The sequence below is a fragment of the Uloborus diversus genome, chromosome 3 (genome assembly GCF_026930045.1).
Source record: "Uloborus diversus isolate 005 chromosome 3, Udiv.v.3.1, whole genome shotgun sequence".
Taxonomy (NCBI): Eukaryota; Metazoa; Arthropoda; class Arachnida; order Araneae; family Uloboridae; genus Uloborus; species Uloborus diversus.
Window position 1 is genome coordinate 88,347,734 of NC_072733.1, and position 16,458 is coordinate 88,364,191.

The 16,458-nt window shown below is 32.3% G+C and overlaps 1 protein-coding gene across 1 annotated transcript in view; it reads left to right on the forward strand.

The window, feature by feature from the left end:
• Positions 1-16,458, forward strand: part of LOC129218194 (acetyl-CoA carboxylase-like) — a 282,701-nt gene that overhangs the window by 225,834 nt on the left and 40,409 nt on the right. The window contains exons 44-48 of the mRNA XM_054852411.1: positions 1,883-2,026; positions 6,613-6,733; positions 6,869-7,062; positions 8,871-9,006; positions 13,775-13,952. Coding sequence (XP_054708386.1) covers positions 1,883-2,026; positions 6,613-6,733; positions 6,869-7,062; positions 8,871-9,006; positions 13,775-13,952 — 773 coding nt within the window. The remainder of the gene's footprint in view (positions 1-1,882; positions 2,027-6,612; positions 6,734-6,868; positions 7,063-8,870; positions 9,007-13,774; positions 13,953-16,458) is intronic.

Sequence of the window (16,458 nt, forward strand, 5' to 3'; positions counted from 1 at the left end):
CATATACCGGAACACCAACTTGTGCACACACTGGAATACCACCGGAACCTTCTGGAAATATAGTTGGAACATCCAGGAAATCCAATCAGGAAGGTCACTCTGTAGGACATCGATGATTTCAAACTGATGACAGTTCCATTCAACCATAAGAGCACCGGTAAGTCAATCCAGGTATAGGCCCAGTTTAAGAATTAGGCCTAGTTGCAATGAGCTACATCCTTTGGTAATCTACCGCGAACACCTTCAGCAATGGTGACATTTTCCCCCACACAAAGGAGTAATTTAAAACATTTTAAACAACAATTAACACTGAGTAAAACTTATCTCAAGCCCTGCTTGAATTCAAAAACGTTGCTTCAACAAGGGCTCGAGCACGTCGCAACTTCCATCAAGGACAACCAAGCACGGTTGCCAAACCGTCAAAGACGAATCCCTGATTGGTCAACAAAAATGGCAAGATGCCAATAGGGAGTAAATACAAATAATCAAGCGAGCACTGAAAATATTTCGATCAATCTATTTATACGTTCCATGACCGCGATACGTCATCCCATGACACACCCTACTTTGCATTGGAGATATACGTCTCAACTATTCCTGATTGAGTGATTTAACAATCTTTCTATTCGTTCTTTCGGCTCAAAGTAGCCAAAAACATCTCAACCATTGGGTGTTACGTCATAGGATGATTCCGACGTTGCACGATCATGCCCGAATCAATTTCAGTTATCCGCCGCTGGGACACAGGACGCAGAGTGGCAAAAACATATCGGAGGTAAGTTTCAAAAAATACTTTAACATTTGTAATTAAATTAAAAGCGCTCCAAGATACTAAATAAAGGCTTTTAAGCCCAACATCTTGCCCCTGTTCGAAAATGACCTAGTTATGTCCCTGGCTACATTTGTTATTAAATATTTCGCCCCCCTCCCCCGTGGGGACCCGTGGGTCCGCAAAACTATGCTAAGATAAAGGTTGACAGTTCTGCAATAGTATATCACTTTTTTTGCCTAAGATTACTTCTTGGAACGCTAACAAAACGTTTTCCGGCATTTCTCCTCGAACTTGAAGTGCATTGGGGTAAAAAACAATACTTGTAAGTACCAGTGCTTGCCATTTTTAATCATAGAAAAAAGGCAACTTGAAGTCAAAAATCGCAGACAAAGAAAGTTGCTCCTCCTTAGGCGCGCTATTGTTAACTCTTGCCACGCTTTCTGTAGATTATCGCCAAACTGCCAAGTGCGTCTTATTAAAGGAAGCCAACTCAAGCCAACTGCACTTCAGTCGGTTTCTCCTTGTCAGCTAAAGCGTGGCCCCCGGAGCTCTCCGCGCGGAAGAGCGGATGATGTCACTTCCTATGCCATTTGACGTCACATGAGTTTGAACTTTAAAAATTATTTTAAAAAAAACTACTTATCATATCGCAGAAATTTTTTCACCGATGATGTTCATACATGTTATTCTATCATATAAAATTAAAATTGAAAAATCGAAAACTTCCCTATTATGCTTCTTTTGTTTTATATGCTCAGATTTAGGGTTTTGTTCTAGGCATGAAACTATTCCTTAGCATTTTTCAAAGGAAGGAATTCATTTGTTAGTCAAGTATACATAAATAATGATGTATACAGAATAGTGATTGATTTCATGAAAAGAACTTATGTTCTAAGGATAAAATGAAAGATACAAGAAATGTGTGTTAGAGAGAGAGTTTAATTTTTATCATTTAGAATTTTGACACTTTGAATTTCAAAAAAATATTCAAAAGTAATATTTTTAAATTTTTTTCACTTTTGTCTCAATTTTTTTTTACTTATGAGTGATAAACTTCCAGATGTTTTAGTGTTACTGAATATCTCATCATATTGATTTATTTATTTTCAGTTACTTGGCCGTGAAGTTTATACTTCAAATAATCAACTAGGTGGTATTCAAATTATGCACAACAATGGAGTTTCTCATGCAACAGCTATTGATGATCTTGAAGGAATATATCTTATGTTAAAATGGTTAGCATTTATGCCAAAGGTATGTTGAAGTTATCTCTTACCTATATATATGGTGCATTCAATAGATATCAAGCCAGAGCCTGTTAAGGCAAATTATTACTATTACTATCACTATTATTTTTTTTTTTGGAAATTGAAGCTTTCCATATGTGTTTTTGACACAAGAGGGCATGTATATCGCTTCTTGTGGGGAGAAGTTGAGCTCAGTGAGTTGTGGGGAGAAGTTGATATGCTAGACTCAGTGCTGTCCAAAAAGCATTTCATATTTGAAATAGAAGCTTCCAAAGAGAAACAGTGAAGCATAGTGTGATTACTTAAACCATAATCATGTGAGGAAATAGAAATTCACATGAAAACAGCTATTGTTTATGGGAAACATTGCATGGGTCTTTCCAGTGTGAAACTGTGACACTTGAACTTCATTTTCGTGAAGTCTAAGTATCACTAGAAAATAATGAATGAGCTGGTGCTCCAAAATGAGTTAGTGATAGTAGTAGTTATAGTGGTAGCTGTAGATCCTAAGCAGTTGTAGCTGAAGTGGGTGACTTTATATGTTAAGATCGACTTCAAAGTTTGGAGAATTTGAACAACATTTTACATGGCAGAAGACTTTAGTGAGACAATGAAATACAGAAGGTGGTTTAAAGTTGGTTCTTGTAGCAACTGAAGACTTTCTATGAATGAGGAATGCTAATTTCACTGGATAAATGCTTCAATCCTGAGGGTTAAATATATTTGAATAAAACAAAGTCTGCTGTTCAGATATTGAACATGGCTTGTTTTTTATTGATTGTGCCTCATGTATCAAAAAGAAAAAAGTCCTCTTTTCTCTCTGAACCTCATTGTTGTATTTGATCTCAAGTTTTTATAACATTGTAAAGATGGTCATCCTTTGATTTTGTAAATTTCATGTCTTTCTACCAATATGATAAGTTGACTTGAGCAAATTGTGTTTCAGGGGACCTGGGGGGTAATTCCTGATCAAAAAATGCAAACATCTATTTAGTGAAAAACCTGTTCATGGCAGAATTTAAACTTTTGTTGAAAATTTGAGGATTTAAAAGAAAAGTCCTATGCAATCTTCTTTTTCTTGAAAATTAAAATAGAATTCAAAATATTTTAAACTTTCTGTGATCAGGAATTACCACTGGATCGAAACATTTCTTGTTTACTTCTGGGGTAATTAATGATCACCTTTTTTTTTTTTTTTTTTTTAAAGATAATGCATTTTTAAAATGGTTGTACATAAGTAAGAATGCATTAGATGAAATGAATTAACCCTCAAGTCTTAGTTAAGCAGCAGACATGATGATTTGTTTGCAAAAAAAAAAAAACTCAATGCTTTAAAATCTCCAAAAAAGTGTGAATCCAGTTCATTTTGTGCACAAACTTGTTTCTTTTTCCCATATTTCTTAGTATTCTTAATGCTTTTATAGTGTTTATAGCAAATACATATTAACTGTCACCTGAAAGAACTAAAATTATGCGTTCATTATCTATTTCTGATCATATTCACTGCAAGAAATGGATATGGTCAGCCAAAGAACCCGGTGACCAAGAATTGTCCCAGCTATAAGGCTCAACATTCGATATACCTCACAGTAATTAATTTTAATATTTGCAATAGATGTTGCAAATATTAAAATTAATTACTGTGTACTATCTATTTAGTTTACCAATAAAAAGCTTTTAGGTAAACTAAATAGATTCTTTTTAGAACAACATTCTTTTTAGATAAACTAAAATAAGTAACACAAATAATTAAATTTTAAGAGGGGGGGAGGATCATTGTAAATCTATGCATATTTATGAATCAATCTTTGAAATAAGTTTAGTAAGCAATTTACAAAATGTATAATTTTGTAAACTAAGCAGCATATCATGATTGAGAAAGTGTAGTTATAATGAAGTAAAGTGTTCTAGGATTCCATGCATTATTCCATATTTCATTAAAATTTTGTCTTTTCAAATAAAAAAAAGATGATCATTACTACCCCTGAAATGTAGGATCAAGAATTACTCCAGGTGACCCTACTTCAACTTACATTGAAATCTTCGGGGGCAGGGGCGTAGCTAGGGGGGGGGTTGGGGACAACCCCCCCCCCTCCCCGAAATGTTAGTCTCAAAAAAAAGAGAAAAAGAACAGAAAAAAAAAGAAGAAAAAGAAAAAAAATCAAAACGACTTTTTTCTGAGTAAGAAAGGTCAAAAATTCATTTCACTCCCCCCCCCCCCCCAACGCCATGTGTGACCCTCAAACATAAAAACACCTCCCTCTGCTGCGACAATTTTTTGATAATTGAGTGAAATTTGACACTTCACTTTAGAAATGAGATTGATTTGTTAAATCCACGTATATGCAGCCTTTCTTTGTCATAGATTCTGCAAATTGTTAAATATGTTTAATTTTATGAGCCGCGCAGTGGGAATATTGCATACAGTCGAATCTGTATATTTTGAATTTCCTATTTAAGAAAAAAAATCGAGATAAAGAGGTTTTGAGATACAGGGACTTTAAAAAACTTTTTATGGAAATTTGAAATATGATGGTGAAAATTTTAAATCGATACCGAAGACAATATGGGCTCTTGATTAAAATTCCTCTTTTTTAGTTTTGTTAGGTATTTATTCTATTATTACATTATTAAGTGCTTTATTGCGAGTTTAAGGAATCATTTTGACAGTAAAAGAAACTTTAAGCATATCTTTTTCAAGAAAAAGTCTTTTATTGCTTTTTGGTCCCTGATTTTTTTTTCTTTTTTTTTTTTTTTGGATTCATTATTTATCCTCTTGAGGTTAGCAATTGCTGCAAATCTAACTTGGTCAGTATTCTACGATTTTCTTTTTTTCATCACTTGAAAAAACATTATACTTTCTTTTCACTCCGATCATTTCGGTTTTCTGAGGAATCACAATTTTAATAAAGAGAGCAAGAGAGCAACCAAAGAATAATACTAATCCAGATAACAGAGCGAAATGGCTTTTAACTTGAATGACCTTTAAATATGAACTTGAAATGTTCATTTTACATGTCAAACCTGTGAATTTCACACCTTTACTCTTCTTCCAAGAAAGTGCGCGAAACGACTGTCCTTTGGTTAATCTTCCTAGAAAGCCTATTCGTGGAACGCATTTCTCCCTTTTTTCCACTGCCTCCTCAGCTCTTGAAGACAATTGCTCTGTTTCTGAGTTGAAGAAAATGCTTTTGTTTGCTGCTTTAAAGATCATTGGACTTTGAATCCGAAAATGATAGCATAACCTGAATTCGAGACGATAGAAGTTTTTGTTGGTCTGGTCTGGTGTGTGTCATAAGTCATAGTCAAAATGACCTTTGCTAACCAGAGTATCCATTGCAATCACATTGATCTTTCAGCCAGTATTTACTGCGTATTCTTTCGGAAACGTAGAGTCAGTTTAAAATAGTACATTCTAAGTGAAAGTTGTTGCATAATGAAGCGAGCAAAACCGATAACAAGCTTTTTTAAATCCAAAGAAAAAAATTAAAATGACGAAAAGGATTGCTCTAAAAAGAGAAAGTTAACGTCATCTGAAGAAAACGAAGTACAGTCTGCAAAGCAGCATTAGTCCCATCGGACCCTTCTGAAGGTAATTTTATTTTAATTCAAAAGAAAAACTGCATAGCATTACATGAATAAAATGTTTAAAAACGAAATGAATCTAGATTATTTCTATTAGCTTGGTTCGCATTAAAAAGTAGAAAATAAAAAAGACTTGTTTATAATACTCGAAAATTGCTCTTGCTCTCTCAAATAGATATTTATGTAAATTCTAAAGCAGCTAATAATATTAAAAATAAAGACTTCAGAGGAGTACAGATGGTATGCATTTGAGCGAATAACTTTCTACTGCCTATATTTCTACCCTAACTGTTTTTTATTCAAATTTTATTAACTGCTTTAGAAATAGCATAAATGTAAATACATAAAAAGCAACATATAAATATAATGATATGAAAAGTAATTTCATTTTTTGCAGGTTATTCAAGAAGGCTTTTTTTATTTTATTTCATACTTTCAGCCAAACCAAGTTAGTAAAAATAGTCTTTATAGTCTGACTACCGATGAGATTGAAAGTCAAACATCCAGTTTACAAGCGGAAATGAAAGTATCTATTAGCTTTCAGGAAGCCAGCTTTTGTAGATGTGTGTTAGCCTCTAAATTAAGCAGTCACACTGAAATGAACGGAACACGCTCATCAGATATTTGATTTCCCCTTGATTTGGATAGACTGGTTTTGACAAGACCGTTGCTAGAAAATTTCACTTTAAATTAAATGGAGGGAAAAGAAAAGAAGTTGAATTTTCCATAACATTAAAAAAAATTTAAAAAAAATTCTTTGCTTTTGTTTTGCTTGACACAAGTATTGGAATTGGGGCACCCCATTCCAAAGTATGTAAGATTCACCCCCCTCTTATTTTTTTAATACTAAAAAAAAATTACATACATATATATATATATATATATATATATAAAAGAAGTAACGTCCCCCCCGAAAGGCGGGTCTAGCTACGCCTCTGTTCGGGGGGTAGGGATATTTTAAAGCTAAAATGTTTAAATATATTAATTTTATCTTTTCTCCCTAATTAGTCTCGAGGCAGTGAATTGCCCATTGTTGAACCCCTGGATTCCGTTGACCGAGATGTTGTTTTCACCCCTACTAGACTTCCTTATGATCCAAGATACTTGCTTGCAGGAAGAGAAAGCCCTAGTATGTTATTTCTTCTTCAATTGCTTATTGAAAAACTATATACATATGAGAACTACTACTGTGAATTTCATATTTGAATGAGTGGATTTCTGTATTTTTGTTAAACAAATTATTTACCCCTCTAAACTTTTTTAGACCTCCCTGGATTTTGGGAAGATGGTTTCTTTGATTATGGCTCATTCTTAGAAGTGATGCAACCTTGGGCTCAAACTGTTATTTGCGGACGGGCTCGTTTAGGTGGCATTCCAGTTGGCGTAATTGCTGTTGAAACACGTACAGTTGAAATTGATGTTCCTGCTGATCCTGCAAATTTAGATTCTGAGGCTAAGGTAAGCTTTAGTTTCTACAGCTATGTTTGCTTTTATTCCTATTACATTTTTATATCAATCCTAGGTTCTTTCTACACTTCTTTTTTTTTTCTTTTCCAAAACTTGGTTTATACTTGCTTATAAATATAATTAGGAATGACTGAGGTAGAATCCATGTCAATTCAACAAGGGCTGTAACATTATGGTCTGAGATTTTTTTTAATTTAACATATGTTAAAATTCATAAAAAATTAAGAAATACATTTTTCTTTGTTTTGCCTCAAAATCTTTAAAGTACATTATCTCAGGAACGGTAGAATATATTTTGTTTTGGTTTATTTTATTTAAAAGGATATTTTTTCTTGTTTAATAACATATGCTACATTTTGAAATATGTGTTTTAGTTTTTTTTCCATAGACGTTTGGAAAAAAAAAAGTTTAAAATAATGTTTTTGATTTTTCTCAAATATGTCAATTTCAAAAATTTTCATTTTTTTAGAATTTATTAGTACTACTGAGCACTACGTTCCTTGAAAAGGAGAGCTTCCACTTTTTCGTTTAACAGATTTTAGAGGCATTTAAAAAAATGAGGGTTTTTAAGGAACTCTTTACGTAATTGCAGACCTGTAAATTCAAAAAAAAAAAAAAAAAAATCACAACAAGTGGACAGAAAACACTTTTAATTAAGTTATATAGTGAAATTTTCATTTTAAATCGCCATTTTATTCTGGATATGAAATTTAGAGAGAACATGTAGCTTAACAATTCTTCCAGTGCTACACTGAAAGGTTGCGTGGGGAAATACAGCAAATCGGCTGGAGACCACATTCTAGTTTTTATAAAAAATAAAACTCCTGGATAAAGTAGAGACTCAAAATGAAATGTTCACTATATAAACTAATTAAAAGTGTTTTCTAGCCACTTGTTGCGGATTTTTTTTTTTTTTTCGAATTTTCAGGTCTGCAATTATGTAAAGAGTTCATTAAAAACCCTCATTTTTTCAAATGCCTCTAAAATCTGTTAAACGAAAAAGTGGAAGCTCTCCTTTTCAGGGAATGTAGTGCTCAGTGGTACTAATAAACTATTAAAAAAATGAAAATTTTGAAATGGACATATTTGAAAAAAATTAAAAACATTATTTTAAACTTTTTTTATTCAAGACTGGAAAAAAACTAAAGCACATATTTCAAAATGTTGCATATTTTTATAAACAAGAAAAAATACCCCTTTAAATAAAAATTAACCACAACAAAAAATATGTTCTACCATTCCTGAGATAATGTACTTTAAAGATTTTGACAAAAATTCTAAGTGAGAAATCATGACAGGACCGCCATCTTTCTCAGCCTAGGAATTTTTTTGGGCAAAACAACAAAAAAAAGAAAAAAGAAACATATTTCTTAATTTTTTATGAATTTTAACGTGTGTTAAACTCAAAAAAATCCTAGACCATCATGTTACAGCCCTTATGGATTCTATCCTCTATTTTCTAAATGTTTTGAGTTATTTTGCTTTAGCATACTTGCATTTTTATTTTGTACTTTTGATGAAATTATTCAAAAATCAGACTTCTTTTTGTGATAATTTCCATGAACTTAATGTGTAATGTATTAATTGTATGTGAAAATTCTAAAAATTTATCTTTAACTCTGTGTGTATGACATGTACTGCAGTAGTGTTCATCATCAACTGTGGTAAGTTTGCTCAGTATTTTTTGCATAACCTCATTCTTTTATAAATTCTAGGTATTTTTTGCAAAATGTATTGCATTAAATATTTTTACACTTGTGATCTTTTTTAGCCACTGATTGTTTTCCTCTAACTTTCAGATAATTTCACAAGCAGGACAAGTATGGTTTCCTGATTCAGCTTATAAAACTGCTCAAGCTATAAATGACTTCAACAAAGAAGAACTTCCACTTATTGTTTTTGCAAATTGGAGAGGTTTTTCTGGTGGCATGAAAGGTACAATCTTTATTTTCAAATATGATATTTTATCATTGCTTATTTTTTTTCAATTAAATAGTTTCATTTATTTCGTGGAAAGCAAGTGCTTTGGATATCAGAAAAAAAATAATAATAATTTTTCAAGATAATAAATGTTTAATATTTCTATATAGACAAGGCTAAAGAATGAATATTAGTTTGTGCTTAAAAATGACTTTTTCTTTCCATCACATATATTTTTCAATGTAGCGGTATCGCAATTATCAGGATCAAAATGTAGGGAGGTAGGATTTGTTCAATTTTCATACTCATGCGTGAAAAGAGTTCATTTTTGCATTTGGAATCCTTTTAATGTTGGGATTTTTTCCAAAACTCGAATCACAAATAACTCTTACTTTAGAGAATTTTGTTGTGTTGATGACTATTTGACATTTACAAACACTCATCTGCTTGGACACTCTCATCAATCAGACAACAAACTTGCTACTAAATTGGCAGTTTTTGCTCATTCATATTCTTTTCTTTCTAAGCTATGCTCTATTCAATACAAATATGGCAATTTAATCTCTCAGCTAGACCGAAAAATAATGTCATTTCTGCGATAAATATGGGTGAGGTGTCATTTTTTTCAGTTTTTTGTGTAGATTACGAATATGTTAAGGCAGAAATCGAAATTGGTAGTTTTTGTACAGTAATTGTGAAAAAAAAGCATCAAAATCGTTATTTTTTTTAAGTTTCAACTTTTTGTCAACTGAAGTAACTTTTACCAGAAAAAAAGTCCAAATGATAGTTTGTCAGCTATTACTTATATACTGGAGGCTCCTCCCTCCATTCACTTCGCTCACCAACCCCCATTTGCCACCTGCGGTATCTGGATGCAGCCTGCATTGGGTGACAAATGATGATTTTTTTGTTTTTTTTATCCCTGGATGTACGGCCTCTTATATCTGGTCAATTAAGTTTTGGTTGGGTGAGACAGGACAAAATGGCTTTCCCTGGATGTCTTGCATCCAAGTGTACCAATATTTACCTGGTAGACATTGTCAATTTGGAGAAGATAGGGTTTTATAGAAACAGACAGATGTGCATAGAACTTAATAGTATAGATACATAAATGTTCACTTTATTTTTAACACAAAATTGTCTACAGTAATTCTACAGAAGATAAAAATTGTTAAAATGTCTCTATTTAAAAAAAAAAAAGAAAAATGTCTAAAAAGTATTAATCTACAGTTCTTTTGTATCCAATATTTCCTTTCAAAATTCACAAAATTTCCTTTGTCCATAAAACTTTAATAAAGTTAGAAGAAATTTAATGAAATTCAAATTTACCTTTTGATACCGATGCTCATAAATTTTATTCATGCTAATATCTCTAAAAACAGAGGCATTTATTATTTACTTGATACTGTATTTACACATATTATGCTATGTTGTACAATATTATTACCATATTCTAGAGGCTTTTACTTATGCAATAAGAACCTCTAGTATCTAATGAAGAAATAATAAAAGTTAATGCAACCATAGATAACTAAACACACGAACGGACAGTTAATTTCTATCTGAAAAAAACTAACTTGTTGCATTTTTTAAATGAAAAAGTGGAAAAATCTCTGAGAAATATTTTCCAAAAATGTATGATATTATGTTATTTTAACTACTTATGTTGATTATTTTAAAAAGGTAATTTTAAAAATGAAAAATATTTAAGAGTCTCCTACTATAATTGACTTAAAAATCATTGTCGATCTCATCCCTAATCTCCAATATGTATTAAGTCCTGACTATCTGCATTAAGTTCTTGTTCGTCAGTTTGTCACATAAGCATTAAGATGTCAGTACATGGCAGGTTGACATCCGAGAATGGACATACTCCTTGTTGGCAAGCCTTTGTTGCTTGGCGCGCACCGCATATTTGTTGTATGGACAGTTCAACTTGCTCCTTTCTCTACCAAATCTTTAGAATTTTCTCCCTTTCTTTCACATTAATCCCCATTTATTAACATAGATTGCATTTGGTCAGAGGTAGAGTAGTCTTCGAGAAGTGTGGAGTGATTCTGTTTGCAACAAAGCACCGCGTAATGCATTTTAGCTTGAATTTTATAGTCTCAATTTTTTGCTTGGAACAATGGAATATGACTGAGGTTTTTGGTAAGTTACGCAAAATCAATTGGAGCAATTGTATTTATCTGTACTATTAATTTCTGTGTGTGTCTGTCTTTGCGTCAATAACCATATCTCCTTCAAGCTGGCAATGTCTACCAGGTCAATACTGGTACTGTTGGATGCAGGACATCCAGGGCAAGCTAATCCACCCTGTCTCACCCCTCTAAACCTTATGTGACCGGACATCCAGGAATAAAAGACAATCAAATCATCAAAAAATGTAAATAAATGTTAATAAAAATGAACCACGAACAACAACAATGAATTTTCAATTGAAGGCTCACCTACATTTTAGCATGAAATTAGTTAAAAACAATTAGAATTCACATTCTAATTATCTTGAAACATTGGAAACAAGTTTTACATGAAGCAGAAAAATCAGGGGTTTCCATAGATATTTCATTTTAATTTGTGCGAGCATTTTTTCAACCTCATAGTAGAGAATTTATCCGAAAACATTGATGAAAGTTTAGCTGTATAACCCTATGTTCTCAGGACTAACAATGTCGACCTGATCAATACTGGTACCATTGGATGAAAGACATACAAAGAAAGCTATTGCATCTTGGTTCCCTCTTTTAAACCTAAAGGGTCCAAACATACAGAGTTAAAAATCATTAAAATCATCAATTGTTACCCGCCGCAGGTGGCATAGAGCCACAGCATAAGTCGAACCGGAGTTGGCAAGAGATGCAAAAAGGGGGGGGGGGAGCCCTCTATTTATTATTATTTTCTTCTGGGCACACTTATGTCGCTGTGAAATATCTCATAGCGTACCAATAAATTTTCTAGCACTCTTTTAGATAGACATTATCAGCTAAATAATTTTTATTTGGAACATTTTTAATGTAAAAATCACTCCAATATACAAAAAAAAAAATGAAAGTCTAAGAATTGATGATTTTGAAGTCTATTTGACAATTACTGCGCAATGTCTACCAGGTACATATTGGTACCGTTATGTACAGGACATACAGGGAAAGTTATTTCGCCCTGTCTCACCCCTCTAAAACTTGAGGGACCAGATATAAGAGGCTGTACATCAAGGGGTAAAAAACAATAAAATCATCTATTGCCACCCCCTGCAGGTGGCATTGAGCTACCGCAAGTAGCGAACGGAGGTTGGTGATCTAAGCGAGTGGGGGAAGGAGCTTTCCGTAGATAAGTAATAGCTGACTTACTATTGTTAGGATTTTTTTTTCAGGTAAAAGTTACTCCAATTGACAAAAAACTGAAACTTAAAAAAATGACGATTTTTATGCTTTTTTTTATAATTACTGTACAAAAGCTACCCATTTCGATTTCCACCTTAGCATATTCATAATCTATGCAAAAAATGAAAAGTAAGGCACCTCACCCAGCTGTATTGCAGAAATGACGCTATTTGTCAACATTTTGGGTGCTAGCTGAGAGACTAATATATGAAAGATACAATGCCGAACAAACTAATGGAGTCAAACAGATAGAACATATGTTATCAAAACGATATAGAACATATGGATATGGTATCAAAATGATATGTCTGAGGTCAGCTCATAATTTTAGGAATTTTATTTCTCATTGCATCTGCTGATATGCTTGCGTAATATTTTCCCCAGTCAAATTTGTTTTAACTTGATCTATTTTTTTTTCTAACTTCATTAAAGATTTGTTTTCAGTTATCACTACCAACAAATAAAAATGTAGCTACTACAGTAGCATTGCTACTTGTAGCATGCTTCTTCCGACCTGTAAGCAATTTGCGTCAGTATTGCTTTAAGTGTCAGTCTTACATTATACGTAAACAATGTAATTTTTGAATGGCAAACTAGAAATAGAATGCCAGCCTTTTAAGACAACATGTTACAGAAGCTTTCTATTTCTTTCTACAGAAACTAAGATGTTGCAGAAGTTGCATAACAATTTTCGTGGCTTTGATAAATCAGATTATTTGCTTCTCCAATGAAAAGTCATGCTGAAAGACGTGCTCATCAAATTATAGAAAAGTTTGCTAAGCCAAAATGTTTTTTTTTTTGCCTATGCATAAAATTGAGCTTTATAAGTTAGAAATTGATTTATAGTATTATGTGGAACTTTATGCTAGGTTCCACAAGATAGCTTCTGAAGATGCTTATAATCTGAAAAATTTATTTCATGTCCTGCCATTAGCTTTATATTAATGGAGATGCATAGTTCAATCTTCTGCTTAACTTTGCTGCATCTTGACTGACTACCCTAAAGACTTTGAGGTTCTAACAATTCTATGCCTTCCAGGAGATTTTATCTTTAAAACTGATTTATTTTACTATTTTCAACCCATAAAAACTATTTTTCTGGTTTTTAGCATTTTGAACCTGTCTAAAGTTTTGAATCATAATTATTCTTTTGAAAATCCATTCCAACTACAAATGATCTGCCTTTTTACTCCATATCATGATGAAATCACTGAAATAGTAAAGTTCATTGTAATTGCAAAGCAATCCCCATTCATTTTTCAGTGCAAAAACTGAAAGGGTGGTGGTGGAAAATTGTGGATTCATTATATCTCCTTTATTTTGATTTGTATAAATGATTTTCATTTAGGTCATAGTTTTATATGTTGTATAATTTTTTACTGACTGTATATATTTTGTGGCAGATATGTATGATCAAGTTTTGAAATTTGGTGCTATGATTGTTGATGCTCTAAGGGAATACAACCAACCAATACTAGTATATATTCCCCCATATGCTGAACTTCGAGGAGGAGCATGGGTTGTTGTTGATGCCACTATTAATGAAAAACATATGGAGATGTATGCAGATCCTGATAGTCGGTAAGTATAACCAGTTGTGGAAAAGTTTTCTCTCTTCTTTGACCAGATTATAAAAATATTTGAAGTTATTTAGGGTATAGTTGAAATGAACTTGCACAGCACAATGTAAGCCTTCTTATTGATATGGAACATGTGCTGTTTCAAAAGTAGTTTGTACAGTTAACTTCCAATGACTCAATGCCTTAAAACCCAAATATTCCTTATCAAGCACAATACAAATTTGTATATTGTCTCAATGCTCATTAACAATTTCTTGGTGCCAAGTACATTATTGTTGATGTGATGGTGCATGTGCACAATATTAGGCAATTTATAATTCATATATTTAGAATAGTTCTTTTTAAAAATATCTGTATCAACTGTTACAATAAAGTAGGTGTCTTACTTAAATTAGATACCATTATTTGCTTCAATATTTTCCAGCTTCCTGAGCATATCATGTTCCAAACTGCATATGCTACTGAGACAATGAGCTTATTGGTTTATGTGAATTGTAAAAATTTTGTTCAAGAAAATGCTAGTGGCACTAAGCGTTTTTTTATTGCTTTAAAGTGAGAAATCTGTTATCATATGAAGTACTATGCTGTACATAAGACAATAGGCTCAAGTAGATTGACCAAGCTTTTTTCAACCTGTGAAACATTTGCCTATTAGGAGGCATGATATTTGTGCAGTGGAGAGAAATGACATGAGAGAAAGGGGATCTCAACAGAACCAAGCACCTTGAACCGGAGGGTTATTGTACTAAACCCAAAACAAAAGTTCCTAAAAGATACCAGTAGCTGAAGCAAAATTCAGCTAGCTCCTGATGAGAATGTTGCATATCTTCAAAGGTTTGATTATATGACGATCAAGATGTTCAAACCTATTAGCAGAAAGTTCTTCCCAATCACACAAAATTGTAAGCAACAGTTTCTTCATTACAAAAGTAACCCCTGCAAGTTGAGTCATTGCTAACACCCATTATTACAAGGTATCACTTAAAGGTAAAATCACCAGTAAAAATTTCTTTCCTAAATGCTACAAGGAAATCCCATTACAAGGAATACCAATTCAACAAAATATCCATTTCAATAAAATAAATTTTCTGTTCCAGTTCAATTGTCATCATATTGCTTGAATTCCATTTCAAGGAAATTCCTATTACAATTAACAAAATTTGCTCTCCTTTGAAGTTCGTTGTAACAGGATTTCACTGTATTTCGAATTTAAACTCAAGAGCTCTTTGTCCCTTATGCTAGGTCAACTATGATTAAGCTCCTTAATCCGATGTTATCTGTCCAAATCACACCAGTTCAAAGCTGTTTATCCATTGAAATTCTATAAACAGTAGTCCTAATAATAATGTTTAAAATCCCAATTGCTACTTTTGAGTGAACAAAGGCAGTACCTGATCCTTTCCTAGCTTGGTAATCTGCTATTTCATTACCTTTAATACCTGAGTGCTTAGGTACAGTCATAGAAAAAAAAACGAAACACTCGATCGTATTCAAAGACTATTGACACTAGAGACACGTGTAAGGTGTTATTGTTTCAGCAATAAAACGTTCTACACAATTATGTTAAAAAATTGTTGTTAAGGGGTCGTCTTCATATTAAAACGAGCATCAACTTCAAATATTTCAATACGAACCCCCATTTTGTATCACATATTTGTGATCAGCATCCTTTTTTAATTTTGTATACAAAGTTTTGTTTAATTTGATCCAGCCGTTACTTCAGAATCAAGTTTTGAAAAATTCCTCTCGTAATGTTAAAACGTATTTTGATATTTTTACTCATAACACAAAAACTAGATTAGGCACGGCAAAGATTGTTTTTTATTATAAAAATATGAATCTACCCAATTAAAAAATCTCATTTACAACACCTAAAATGTAATTTTAGTTTTTTTATGAATTATTTTAATATTTTCTGAAAAAAATATGATATGAAACCATATTAAATTTTAACAGAAAAACAATCTAGAAGAGCTTTTATGAGGGAATCCAAAATTTGAGCTCAAAATATTCAGTAGTTTTCGCGCTATGCTTAAAAATTCATTTTTTCCCACTTTAGGGGACCGTATACTTTTTTAAAACAGAAATTATGAAAGTTGGTTTCTTCGTTAAAAAAAGGAAAATATTGTTCAACACAATAAGCAAACCAATTATAACGTGGTTTTTCTACATTATAGTTACGTCTGTGAATTTTTAAATGCATAAATTTACTCTCTGTCTCTGCAGAAGAACAACACAATATTGCAACCGTCTGTTTTTTGTGGATATCGCTCAAATGTCAATGTGTAAATGATGCAAAACACTACTTCATTGTCTAATAAAAGAATATTTTATAGAACTTTTAAAATTAAAAGCTACTCTTAAAATACTTCTGTTTTTTCTTCTTTCCGCATTTAGCCATTGCCTTTTGTAAAACAATAACTCAGAAAAAAAATAACATGCACAACTTTTTCACAGAAACATACAATAAAACCTCATTGTCTTGCTAGTCATGTTGCAATAGACAG